The following is an 11867-nucleotide window of genomic DNA, read 5'->3' as shown; positions in this document are numbered from 1 at the left end:
AAACTGTCACAGAGATAAAAAACTGATGTAAGAAACCATAGGCTTAAATTATTTTGGTAACTAATGGGGCTTTTTTTAATTATTGCTTATCTGTCTATGCTGATTATTATAACACCATAATATGTGCAAGGAATGTTCTTTGGGAGAATAGAATTAAAATAAATTAAAAGACAATGTCAAAAAAATTAATATTTCTCAAGCTATTAAGTACATCTTTATTATCTCAATTAGCATGATTTTCAACATTACCATTTGAAACACTGTACATCCTGGAAATGCTCTAACATATACTTACAGTTCACAGTATTCTGATGAGTATTTTCTGAATTTGATTCCTGAAACTTTGATTCAGATCATAAGATACGATTATGGAGAAGTTCGATGTGTGAGGCATACTGTGTGTGTTAAACCAGAGTGGAGATAACCAAGCAACAGAGATAATCTGTATGGGGAGGAGCAGCCCAGTCTGGATTGTGATAGAAGCAGCATCTCTAAAGTACATACTTGCAATTTCTGTTTTTCAATAGGTCATAAATTTGATAGAAGAAATTCCTATTTCTTACCTACATTTCCGGTCATTAGGTATGAATTCTGAAAGTCCATCATTCCCATTCCAACAATGTGTATAAAATCTTCAATCACCTGCATTAACTCCACTGAGCCCGGATAGATCTAACAAAAGAAGGTCAGATATGTTGTTAACTATAATACCAAAATCTCTACAGCAGCAAATAAAAATAAAATCTAAATGCCATTAAATGAAATGTGAGACTTAACAAACTGCTCTTCCCATGTTTCAATACTGAACATTTTTTGTTACTGTAAAACAACCATTTTGTCATAAGATCCTCATGTAAACAGACACTACTTCCCATAAAGCTATGTCAAATCATCTTTGCACTGGAATTGTGGAATGTTTGCACTACCTCACTGTACTTACAAAAAAAAAAAAAATTATTGGCCATTACTTTCATTAATGGTTAAAGCATTTCGTATTCCAGAATAATTCTAATTAAAATATTCTTCCTTTCTCTGGAAGATATTCTCATTAATTTCAGAACTATTGACACAAACAGCTGTATGCAAATCCTACCATGGCCTTTCCAGCATGATAAACTTTTGTTGCTTTAATCAATATTGAAGTAATATAAATTGTTACGATAAATTTTGATCACTGATGTGGAGTACTAGAATTGTAGAATAGCTGCAATTGGAAGGGGCTTCTGGAGATCATCTAGTTCGACCCTCTGCTCAGAGAAAGATCAGCTCTAGCAGGTTACCCAGGACCATATTCGGTTGGATTTTGAACAACTCCCAGGATGGAGACCCCAGAGCCTGTCTGTGCAACTTGTTCTAGCATTCAATAACTCTTACACTGAAAAGGTTTTTCTTACATTTAAATGGAATTTTCTGTATTTTAGTTTTTGCCCTTTGCTTCTTGTCCTGTCACTGGACACCACTGAGAAGAGTTTGGCTCAGTCTTCTTTACTTACCCCCTCAGAAATTTGTAACATTAACAGAATCTCCACTGAGTTTTCTCCTATCCAAATAAAATAGTGTCAGCGATTTCAGCCTTTCCTTGCATATCAGATGCTCCAGTCCCCTAAACATCTTCACAGCTTTTTGCTGAGCTCATTCCATTACATCCATGTCCTGTACTGGGGAGCCCAGAACTGGACAAAGTAAAATAAAACCAATTGCAGTAGCCTTTGTATTGCTAATGAAGCCTCTCAATATTTTTCAAATGGTGAGGACTAGCACATTTCCAAGAATTAGGATTTATTTTCAAAGCTGTAAGCTACTATGATCCAAAAACATTAAAAATCATTATATAATAACGATGCACCATCAAAACTCCATTAAATGTCTAAAGACTTATTAATAAACCTAAAAGTTCAGGTCACAGAAAAATAATTTTTGGTTGTTATGGCCTGTTATGAACAGGACAATTTTCAATATCATAGAAACATAGAATCATTAAGGTTGGAAAAGACCTTTAAGATCAACAAGTCAAACCGTCAACCCAACACCACCATGCCCACTAAACCATGTCCTGAAGTGCCACGTCCATACATCTTTTGAATACTTCCAGTGATGGTGAATTCCCCCCCTCCTTGGGCAGCCTGTGCCAATGCTTGACCACCCTCTCGGTGAAGAAATTTTTCTTAATATCCAATCTAAACCTCCCCTGGTGCAACCTGAGGCCATTTCCTCTCGTCCTATCACTAGTTACTTAGGAGAAGAGACCAACATCCACCTCACCACAACCTCCTTTCAGGTAGCTGTAGAGAGCGATAAGGTCTCCCCTCAGCCTCCTCTTCTCCAGGCTGAATAACCCCCATTGCCTCAGCCGCTCCTCATAAGACTTGTGCTCCAGACCCGTCACCAGCTTCATTGCTCTTCTCTGGACACGCTCAAGCGCCTCAACATCCTTCTTGTAGTGAGGGGCCCAAAACTGAACACAGTATTCAAGGTGCGGCCTCACCAGTGCCAAGTACAGGGGCACAATCACTTCCCGACTCCTGCTGCCCACACTATTTCTGATACAGGCCAGGATGCTGTTGGCCTTCTTGGCCACCTGGGCACACTGCCGGCTCATATTCAGCTGGCTGTCAACCAGCACCCCCAGATCCTTTTCCTCTGGGCAGCTCTCCAGCCACTCCTCCCCAAGCCTGTAGCGTTGCATAGGGTTGTTGTGACCCAAGTGCAGGACCTGGCTCTTGGCCTTCTTAAACCTCATACCGTTGACTTCAGCCTATCAATATAATCCAGTATTTTGCAATAGAAAAAGAATGGATGTCCTGTTCACAGTGCTTTTTTCTTCATATCACTGAGATGTCCAGATGTCACTTTATAAGCAACATTTAACTCATTCTTTCCACTACCAGGAATACAGACTAAAAAATGCCTATAGAGACTATAAATTCCAACATGTTGCACACCATCTTCATCTTGCTTTATTTGTCTAGATCCATAGCTGCTCAGTTCAGGACAGAGAATTTCACAATGTGCTTTGTTTTCTACATGGATCATTTTATAAAAGGTAGGGCAGCATTGCCATTTTTATGAAGAATTTATTGTGACATTTATAAACCTAACAGGTTGCAAATGCTGCTTCAGGTGAAGGAGACTTAAATTCCATTTTCCTAAGGATGAGTTACTGAGGCAGTGTGGTTTTTGCATCCATCTCATTCATGGCTCACACACTCACAGATTATATACTGAGGATAAATTTCAGCGAAAAGATTTTTTTACCCTGCTTCTTGCACCTAAAATTTTATATTAATAACTACAGCAGAAACTGTTGAACAATCAGTGTTACAGAGGTACTCTACATTTTTATATATCTGAAGTACTGGCTAATCAATAGGATGCCAGCAGATGGTGATGAAGAATATGCAGCAGACTAGCGCCTGTGTTTTGAAACAGCAGTATAAACTTACACATTGTGGACTTGAAGTGGTTTCCTGTGTGCAGTGCTTTACATCAGCTCTTAACAAAAGGCAAGTATTAAAGTGAGTGCTGCTTATCTGAATGCTATATAACCTGTAATTAATGGTATCTTCTGCTGGCATTTAGTCTAGAAAAAAGGATGTGCTCAGACATTGCAGCTGTATACTTGAGAGAAAGTCAGCAATTTGCTGACAGTAAGATTTTTTTTCCAGCAAAGAATCCAGAAAACAGAGATCTATGCTAACAGTAGCTGTGGAACTCAGGAAAACCATTCAAGCTGGCAAAAAAAAGTTGGCTATACTGCCCTTAGGTTTACAATGTTTCATTTAAAAAAAAAAAAAAAAAAGGTCAGCTGAGTGGCTGAACCAGAAACAGAATCACCTTTACTCTTTTTTAATGAGTCAGTCGTGTTTGCACTAGACTGTATTCACAGCACTTAATGACTTGTGCACATTCTTTTCAAGTTCAATTCCTACCTTGATTTTGACTTAAAACTAAAAAAAGTCTTTACACAGGATGTAGTAATGTCAAATAATATTGTTTCTGTTTTAAAATCCCATTCTATTCAACCATAACTTTTCAGTGTTTTATCCAAAATATGACAGAAAATAATATTTTCTATAAGAAAGCTTTTTTTTTTAATAGCGAAATAAAAAAAGAATCTTGGGAGTACTTGGGAGTCCAGCTCACCCTTCCTAGCTTGTATGTAGAGCTACTTGCTTTAACAGTTTCCTTGAGACTGCTTGTGTAACTGCCCAAGACCAGTAACAAGACCAGTGGTATGGTTTCTTCAGGTGCTATAGCTCAGAAGTCTAAGATTTAGTAAATTCCCTAGCTTTGTCACCAGGCCCCACTACTCCTACATTCAGCTCATGTTGGTGCTTGCTTGGGTTGCTGTCCGCCTACACTCAGGTTTGCAAGACAATGAATTACCAGGCAGAGAGGAGTTACAGAAAAATAGAAATAACTTGTCTCCTCTCCTTTACAACACACTTCTTCTACCAGCAGCAATGACGGGAAGGAACTGGAGATTTGTTGTTCCCTCTTTTACCTCCACATTCTCATCATTTCCCCTTAGGTGTTGTCATCCCCTGATCTTCAGGGGACAGTTGGTGGACAGGCAGGGTGGAGGGTAGAAGAAGACAAGGCTGATAACATAAGGAGTGGAATCCTCTCTGTTCATTAGTGGGGCTAAAATAGTTGCTTAATATTGGTTCCCTAATCTTGGTTCTGTTTGTTGAAACTGCCCACATATATGTGATTTTGCTGCTTCCATCCATCACCACTAAGGAAAATGACATACCTTGTCTATTTTTGTATCTGGCTTTTACACAGAGGAACAGATAAACAACAAAAGAAAAATATGATTCCTGGCTAAATTGCAATGGGTCAGCTGCAGCATCATGTCTACTGAAAGGTTTTACTGGGTAGCAAAAAGTCCCGATCTTCACTTTCTTAGTCATATTATAAAGATGAACTTACAAAAATGAAGCTAAATAGCTTCAAAGATCTTCAAACATCCAGTGATTTATGAAGAACCACATTAAAAGTGAGCAGATTTCAAGTACCTATATAACACAGTGGCAATGAGCATACCAGATCAGACCAAAGATCAAAGTAATCCATTTTCTTGCCTTTGGCAGTGGCAAATAGCAGATGTCTAAGGATGTGTATAAAGGGGCATGCACATAGTGATACTTCTTTTGGAATTCTTGCCCAGCCTTTAGCATTTTTTTGCCAAAGGAATTCCTTAAGCAAAACCAGGATCTTTCCATGAACGGTCCTATATTGACTTTTTTTTGATTAATTTGTCTATTTACTTTTTCAGCTAACTCGTGTACTTTCAGCAGCAAGAAGTTCTGCAACCTGACTTTCTGTAGAAAAAGTATCTCTTAGTATTCATTCTGAATCTGCCACTATTTGATGTCCTTCAGTTATTTCACAAGAAGCACAAGTGAATAGATTAATCATTCCTAAATCACATTCTCCAGTCCACTCCTGATTTTAAAAGTTTCTATTGCACATAAATGTCGTTGACTCTTTTTCATACTGAAATATCTTGCTTTGTGTAATTATTCTTCATATAGAAATGTTTCCCTGCCTTTGACTACCTTCATAATTTTTTGTCTGTACATAAATATCTGTTCAATCTCATTGTCACTGTTATTTGTATCTGAATAAATTTGATAGTTCTATGGTCATGAACATACATATTAACATTGTCCTATAATGTTCTTGGTATAAGTATGTAGGAAATACTTATATCCAAGCCAAAAATGGTTTTCATTTGAATTTTAAACCCTTTTGTTATAAATTCATGATTTTTGTTAGACTTTACTGTTTTATAAAGTGCTATCATAATATCTAATTTAGTCCTGAAATTTGTCAGCCTTAACGATCACAACGTGTTCCTAAATACAGCCTTTTTAAAAAAGGGCTACTGTTTAAATTTCTGTAAGTTATTTCATGGTTCTTTAGGAGAGCTGTGATGTGTTTTGTTTAATAAAAACATCATTGCAGCTTGCCTTTAGTAGCATTTTTCAGCTTTCATATGTACTTCACTACAACATCAAAAGGAAAGACATAATGAATCACCCCATGGAATGCAATGAAAAGCTGTTCATCAAGAGAAGCGCCTTATATTCTTAATGTAATTTTAACCTAATGAATTAGACAATGTGTCCTGGAATTATTCCCTTTTGAAAAGGACCAGTTATCTCCAAAATATTGTCTCACTTAGGATTCCCTTTCACCTACAGCAGGGTGTGTGTTTAACCTGATTTTGAAACCATATATTCCACTTTGTCATCACTTACTGAAATAATGTGTGTTTCTGATACAGTGAATGTCATAATACACATAGTTTCCAATTTTTTAAATTGATGAGTGACAAAATGCATATCTTACCTGTTGTGCATCTTCCCATTTATCTTTGTTTTCTTCATCTAAGAGGTTACTAATGATTTGAAAGAAGTTCTGAAAAATCAATTAAAGACAAAGTAAAATGACTTTCAATGACATAAGCAGTCATATCTTTAATTTGACATTTGTTGACAATTTTAGTTGACATTAGTTTTTCTTTCTCTATTACAGATGCAGTTCTGCAGCCGATTTTCTGTCAGTGGGAGATGAGATAACAAAATAATATATTAGACTGTTAAAAGGGCACATATATTTCATGGTTAATGGTTAATTTCTGGCCATATGGTCAGGTTCCATACTGCTCCTTTGTATAAAATAAGAACTGTTTTAAACTTGCTAAACTTCTAAATGTGTGTTCTATTTTCAAATTGTTCTCATTACAAAAACTAGACAACTATATATTTTGCAAACACAAAAATTTTACACTAAGTAAACACCAGGCTCAGGGTCACTAGTTTCTATTCAAAATGTGAAAATGATCCTTAATGACCATAAATAGGGCATACAATGTTATTTCATTGGTAAACGCTGTGGGAAATCAGGTGCATCTTGCTGTTAAAATGTTACATTTGCCTCTGTCTTTTTAGTAATTTCAACAGGAAAGGAATATTTAATTTCTGTTCTTTGACCTTAAACTGTTAATTTCTTCATCTGATTCTCTTATTCATTCAGCTATAAGGAGAAAAAGAAAAAAAAAGCTAGGGCATTTAGTTTTTAAATCACACATTTTAAAAATCACTTTCTTCCAAGTGTTTGTGGAGAACTTTCCTTTCTAATTTTGTCTGCTCTCTCTACCAATTTGTATTCCCAACTTCTTCATCTTTAAAAGCGAAGAATTTGTGCAGTCTGTTCTTCTCAGTTCTGTGTCTCTTTTTGTGCAGAATGTCAATTTTGTCTACAACCTGACAATTATAATGTATCTGTTCCTTCATAAATGATACATGTAGTTTCCACTGACCTTAGCTGAAGAGCGCAATTAAGATCATCACAACCTCTAAAAAAATCTTTAAGTGGAATACCAACCATAGGACCCTATTGGAACTTGGATTAATGGTCATTCCCTCACCTGCACTTACTTTTTAGCCATTTGGGAGGCATTAATAGGGCTTAAATAAGTTTTAAGTAAGAAGTAACTTTAACTCACTATTAATGAAAGTACAAAGCATTCAACTGCAGAGTGACCGAAATGAGAGCAGAAATAGCTTCCAACCGTAGTATACTATGGATACTGTGCTTGTGCTTGAAAAGACATTAATTTCAAAGTAAGAGATATCACAGACATTTTAGGTGTCTCATAACCATACAAGTAAAATATTGTAGATGACAAAATTGAATAAAACTTGTGAAAACTATTTTTACATTAAAACTATTTTACCAGTTTAATCTAGTCCTAACACTAGGTACTGGACAAGCAAGAGGATCCACCTTTGCCTCATCATTAGGTAGTTAATTATGCTAACAATAAAATTTCCATGGATAATTTTTTTTTTTAACTTGGCAAATTTAATATAGCAGTGACTGACACTTTGGTGAACTTGGTCAAAATAATCCTGTACATTAATGAGGGCACAATTCTCTCATTGAAGTCAGTAGCAAATTTTCCATAAACTTCAGTAACACAAAACTTCATGAAATGAAAGGAAATGGCTCAGCAATCTCTTTGTGAAAAAGTATGTATTGGGACAGGATGATGGGGTTTAAAGACAGGACATAAAACAAAAATTTTCTCATGATTTGATCCAATTTGCAGTGATATTGAAAGGACATTTCCAGTCAAACAAGATAAGAAGAGGAAAATATAGCTACATATTGCTGATATACTGGAATACATTTAATCTCTTTCAGGTATTCGGTAGGAAAATAAAGCATGATGAAAAGAGTTACATTTAGTATTAATTTGTGGTGCGTTGACCCTGGCTGGTCACCAGGGTCCCACCGAAAGTGCCCTATCACTCCCCTTCCTCAGCTGGACAAGGAAAGAAAAAATTTAATGAAAGGCTCATGGGTCAAGATAAAGACAGGGAGAGATCATTCACCAATTACTGTCATGGGCAAAACAGACTTGACTTGGGCAAAAAAATAATTTAATTATTACCAATCAAATCAGAGTAGCATAATGAGAAATAAAACACCTGAGAAATCTTAAAAACATCTTATCCCCACCCCTCCCTTCTTCTCAGGCTTAACTTTACTCACTATTTTCACTACCTCCTCCCCCGCAGCAGCCCAGGGGATCGGGGAACGGGGGTTGTAGTCAGTTCATCACATATTGTTGCTGATGTTCCTTCCCCCTCAGGGGCAGGACTCCTCACACTCTGCCCCTGCTCCAGCCTGGGGTCCCTCCCATGGGAGACAGTCCTCCATGAACTTCTCCAACGTGGGTCCTTCCCAGTTCTTCACAAACTGCTCCAGCCTGGGTCCCCCTCGGGGTCACAAGTCCTGCCAGCAAACCTGCTCCACCCTGGGCTCCTCTCTCCACGGGGCCACAGGCCCTGCCAGGAACCTGCTTCAGTGCGGACTTCACGTGGGTTGAAAGCCTCCTTCAGGTGCATCCACCTGCTCTCACGTGAGGTCCTCCACGGGCTGCAGGGGAATCTCTGCTCTGGTGCCTGGAGCACCTCCTCCCCCTCCTTCTTCACTGACCTTGCTGTCTGCAGAGCTGTTTCTCTCACATATTCTCACTCCTCTTTCCAGCTGCAATTTCTGTTGTGCAGCAACTTTTCCCCCTTCTTAACTCCGTTCCCCCAGAGGCACTACCACCATTGCCGATGGGCTCGGCCTTGGCGAGCGGCAGGTCTGTTTTACAGCCGGCTGGCACTGGCTGTGTGAGACATGAGAGAAGCTTCTAGCAGCTGCTCACAGAAGCCACCCCTGCAGCCTCCCTGCTACCAAAACCTTGCCATGCAAACCCAATACACTATTATAGTACTGCGTATCACAGTCTGACACAGCAATCTGGTAAATATATGAAAGGAAAGGTATTATAGATCAGAGATGACAAGTCACTTCATTTAAAATTGTCAGTAGAACAGACAAGGAAAATACATCATTACAAAGGATTTGCCAGTTTAACCCGGTTGGCGAATCGTAATTGTGTAAATGCAACTTCAGCTAGGAAAAATGTACAGCTTTATCGGTCCCCCAAGTAATACAAACTATACTGGCCAAAGCAGTTTCGTGGCACTAAACCACATCTACCCGAGGACATTATGATTTTGGCAAAGGGTTCTACTGTTCAGAGTCAGCCTTAGGGGGGACTTTGCCTGAGGAAAACACTGTTTAAAGCATGATAGTTCTGCACTCTTCCAGTGTAATACTGTGGAAATTCAGTGGACAGAAATTTTAGCTAACTTTAACTTGTTAGCGTGCCAGCGACAGTCTAGCTGCAGCAGCACGGAGCTCAGTGTGGGATAATTTATCATACTGAGGAACTGGTTCAAAGCTAGTTTTGCACTACATTGCAGCCACTGATTCCCCTGCAGAAACTCTAAGCCTTAATTGCAAAAGCATCCATGTCCATGTAATGACATCTACCTGAGAATGGCCTAGATTGCCTGAAAAACACTCAGGAGTTATAAATGTTTCTTGCAGATGATAAATTACATGGTTTTGCTGATAATGTTTTGTGTTCATTAAATTTTACATTTATTTTACTTACATGAAAACATTAAAATGACCAATAATTAACAGAAACATATGTAAAAAAGCTTACAAATCATCGGAGACCCAAGCACAAACAAAAGGTGAGCAATAACTGATTTAACATATAGTTTGTACTTGGCAGTAAACCATAAATGATACATATGAACCTAATGACAAGAATATTTTGCTTCTTAAGATCTTTTTTATCCTCTATTTCTATCCCTGGTTGATGTCATATTTATAGTAGCAGTGGAGGCTGAGATGTATGAAGATTTTTCAGCCAACAATACCAGTGCTTTGTGAATTAAACAGATGATTAAATGGCTTTGCTGCTTCAGTAAAGAATAGATACTAGATGCAGTAAAAATAGGTGACAGGGGAATAGGGGTTAAAAAGTCTTTCACCTACTTCGACTATTTTCTTGCTCATCATATTAATGCTGCAAGAAACAGCATTGGCCTTTAATAAAATGATTGGCAGGTATGAAGGCTAAATTTTAGAAGCATTATGGATGTGATCTGATGGTATTACTGCAGTAAACACTGGACCTCCTTGTAGAATCAAGTTCCTTCGTGGCAGGCCTTACGTATTACTGAACTGGATGCTATAGAAAATGTTGTGAGAGCCAGAGCCAAATTTTTGAGTCCTTTATTTTTGCCCAGGCTTTTTGTGAATAATGCCAGTTACAGTCAGGAATGGACAATTATGTTTTCCTAATTTAATTTCCTTCCGTTCAATCTTTTTCTTCTATAATACAATGGCTGCAGTTTTCTGTTCCAGTCCAAATTCTTTGACCTCTCTGCAGGCATAAAGCTGTCATAAATCCTTTTATACAGCTGGAGAAGAATTCCTCCCTAGGAGGAATTAATGGATAGCCTTAAGTCACCTCCACTTTTGGACTTCAGCATAGGGAATGTGTGTGTGAGAGGGGTAAAGTGGGGGGAAAAAAACATTGGTCAATCCTGTTAATCCCTGACTGACAGCAATGATCCCTGTGGCTAATATAAATGGGATTATACTGCTCTAACTTCTTTGGGGAGAAAACTTGTTTCCTGCTGTACAATCCTCTGCTGGATCAGGGGATTGTACAGTTTACTTTGCCATCCTGTCCTGAAAGGTAGTTCCTTTCCTGCCATCCTCTCCTTAGAAGGTAGTTCAAGCACTCTTAAACAAGTTCTGGAAAGTGTTCCAAAACATTGCTTACATTATGCTTATTTAAAATTTTAATTATCTTCCAGGTAGAATCCTTCTCGCACAAGTAATAGCACAGTGTCCATCTCAGAACCTCAGTGTACCTACACAGTGTATTTTAAAGTAATCCCCATAGTAAGAGAAAGACCTTGCTTGTAGAATAATTGCATGACTTGTCTTCTGCTATTTCTGCTACTGTACTGCTGGTTTTAGTCACTGATGCAGGATACCTTCCATATTGTTTAACTGCCTCATACCTGGTTATTTTTTTATCCTGACACTGTATATGCAATGTAAACATAAATATTGTTGCAAAAAAAAAAGAAAAAAGGAAGAAATTTATGTAATAAATAACTTGGCACTAGACACACATACTTTAGACATACTTTGTTTTGCTGTTGGTATCTGTCTGCCTATACAAGTGGCATTTTCTACACAACACAACAGGCAATGGCATCTTCGTTTTGAGTAATTAGCCTTAAATTTTCAAATTTGATCTTACTTTTCATTCTTTTTGTTATGGAGTGTCTAAATAAGATCTTTGGCACTATTCATGAATGTTAATATTGGATATAAGCCAAAGGTTATAGACAGTTTAGGGACTATACAGATGGATGGAATGTATAAGAAACAAATATACTAAGACATAAACACTTTTA

The 11867-nt window shown here is 37.7% G+C and overlaps 1 protein-coding gene across 1 annotated transcript in view; it reads right to left on the bottom strand.

Annotated features, from left to right (window-relative positions):
- Nucleotides 1-563: 563 nt before the first annotated feature.
- Nucleotides 564-11867, bottom strand: part of LOC104626792 (brain-specific angiogenesis inhibitor 3-like) — a gene marked incomplete at its 3' end in the record, with an annotated part of 55588 nt that continues 44284 nt past the window's right edge. Inside the window, exons 9-10 of the mRNA XM_010294813.1 lie at nt 6361-6429; nt 564-672 (exon numbers count right to left, since the gene is read on the bottom strand). Coding sequence (XP_010293115.1) covers nt 564-672; nt 6361-6429 — 178 coding nt within the window. The remainder of the gene's footprint in view (nt 673-6360; nt 6430-11867) is intronic.

The sequence above is a fragment of the Phaethon lepturus genome, unplaced genomic scaffold (genome assembly GCF_000687285.1).
Source record: "Phaethon lepturus isolate BGI_N335 unplaced genomic scaffold, ASM68728v1 scaffold4819, whole genome shotgun sequence".
Classification (NCBI taxonomy): domain Eukaryota; kingdom Metazoa; phylum Chordata; class Aves; order Phaethontiformes; family Phaethontidae; genus Phaethon; species Phaethon lepturus.
The sequence above is the reverse complement of the archived record's forward strand: the minus strand, read 5'-3'. Positions and strand labels throughout refer to the sequence as shown.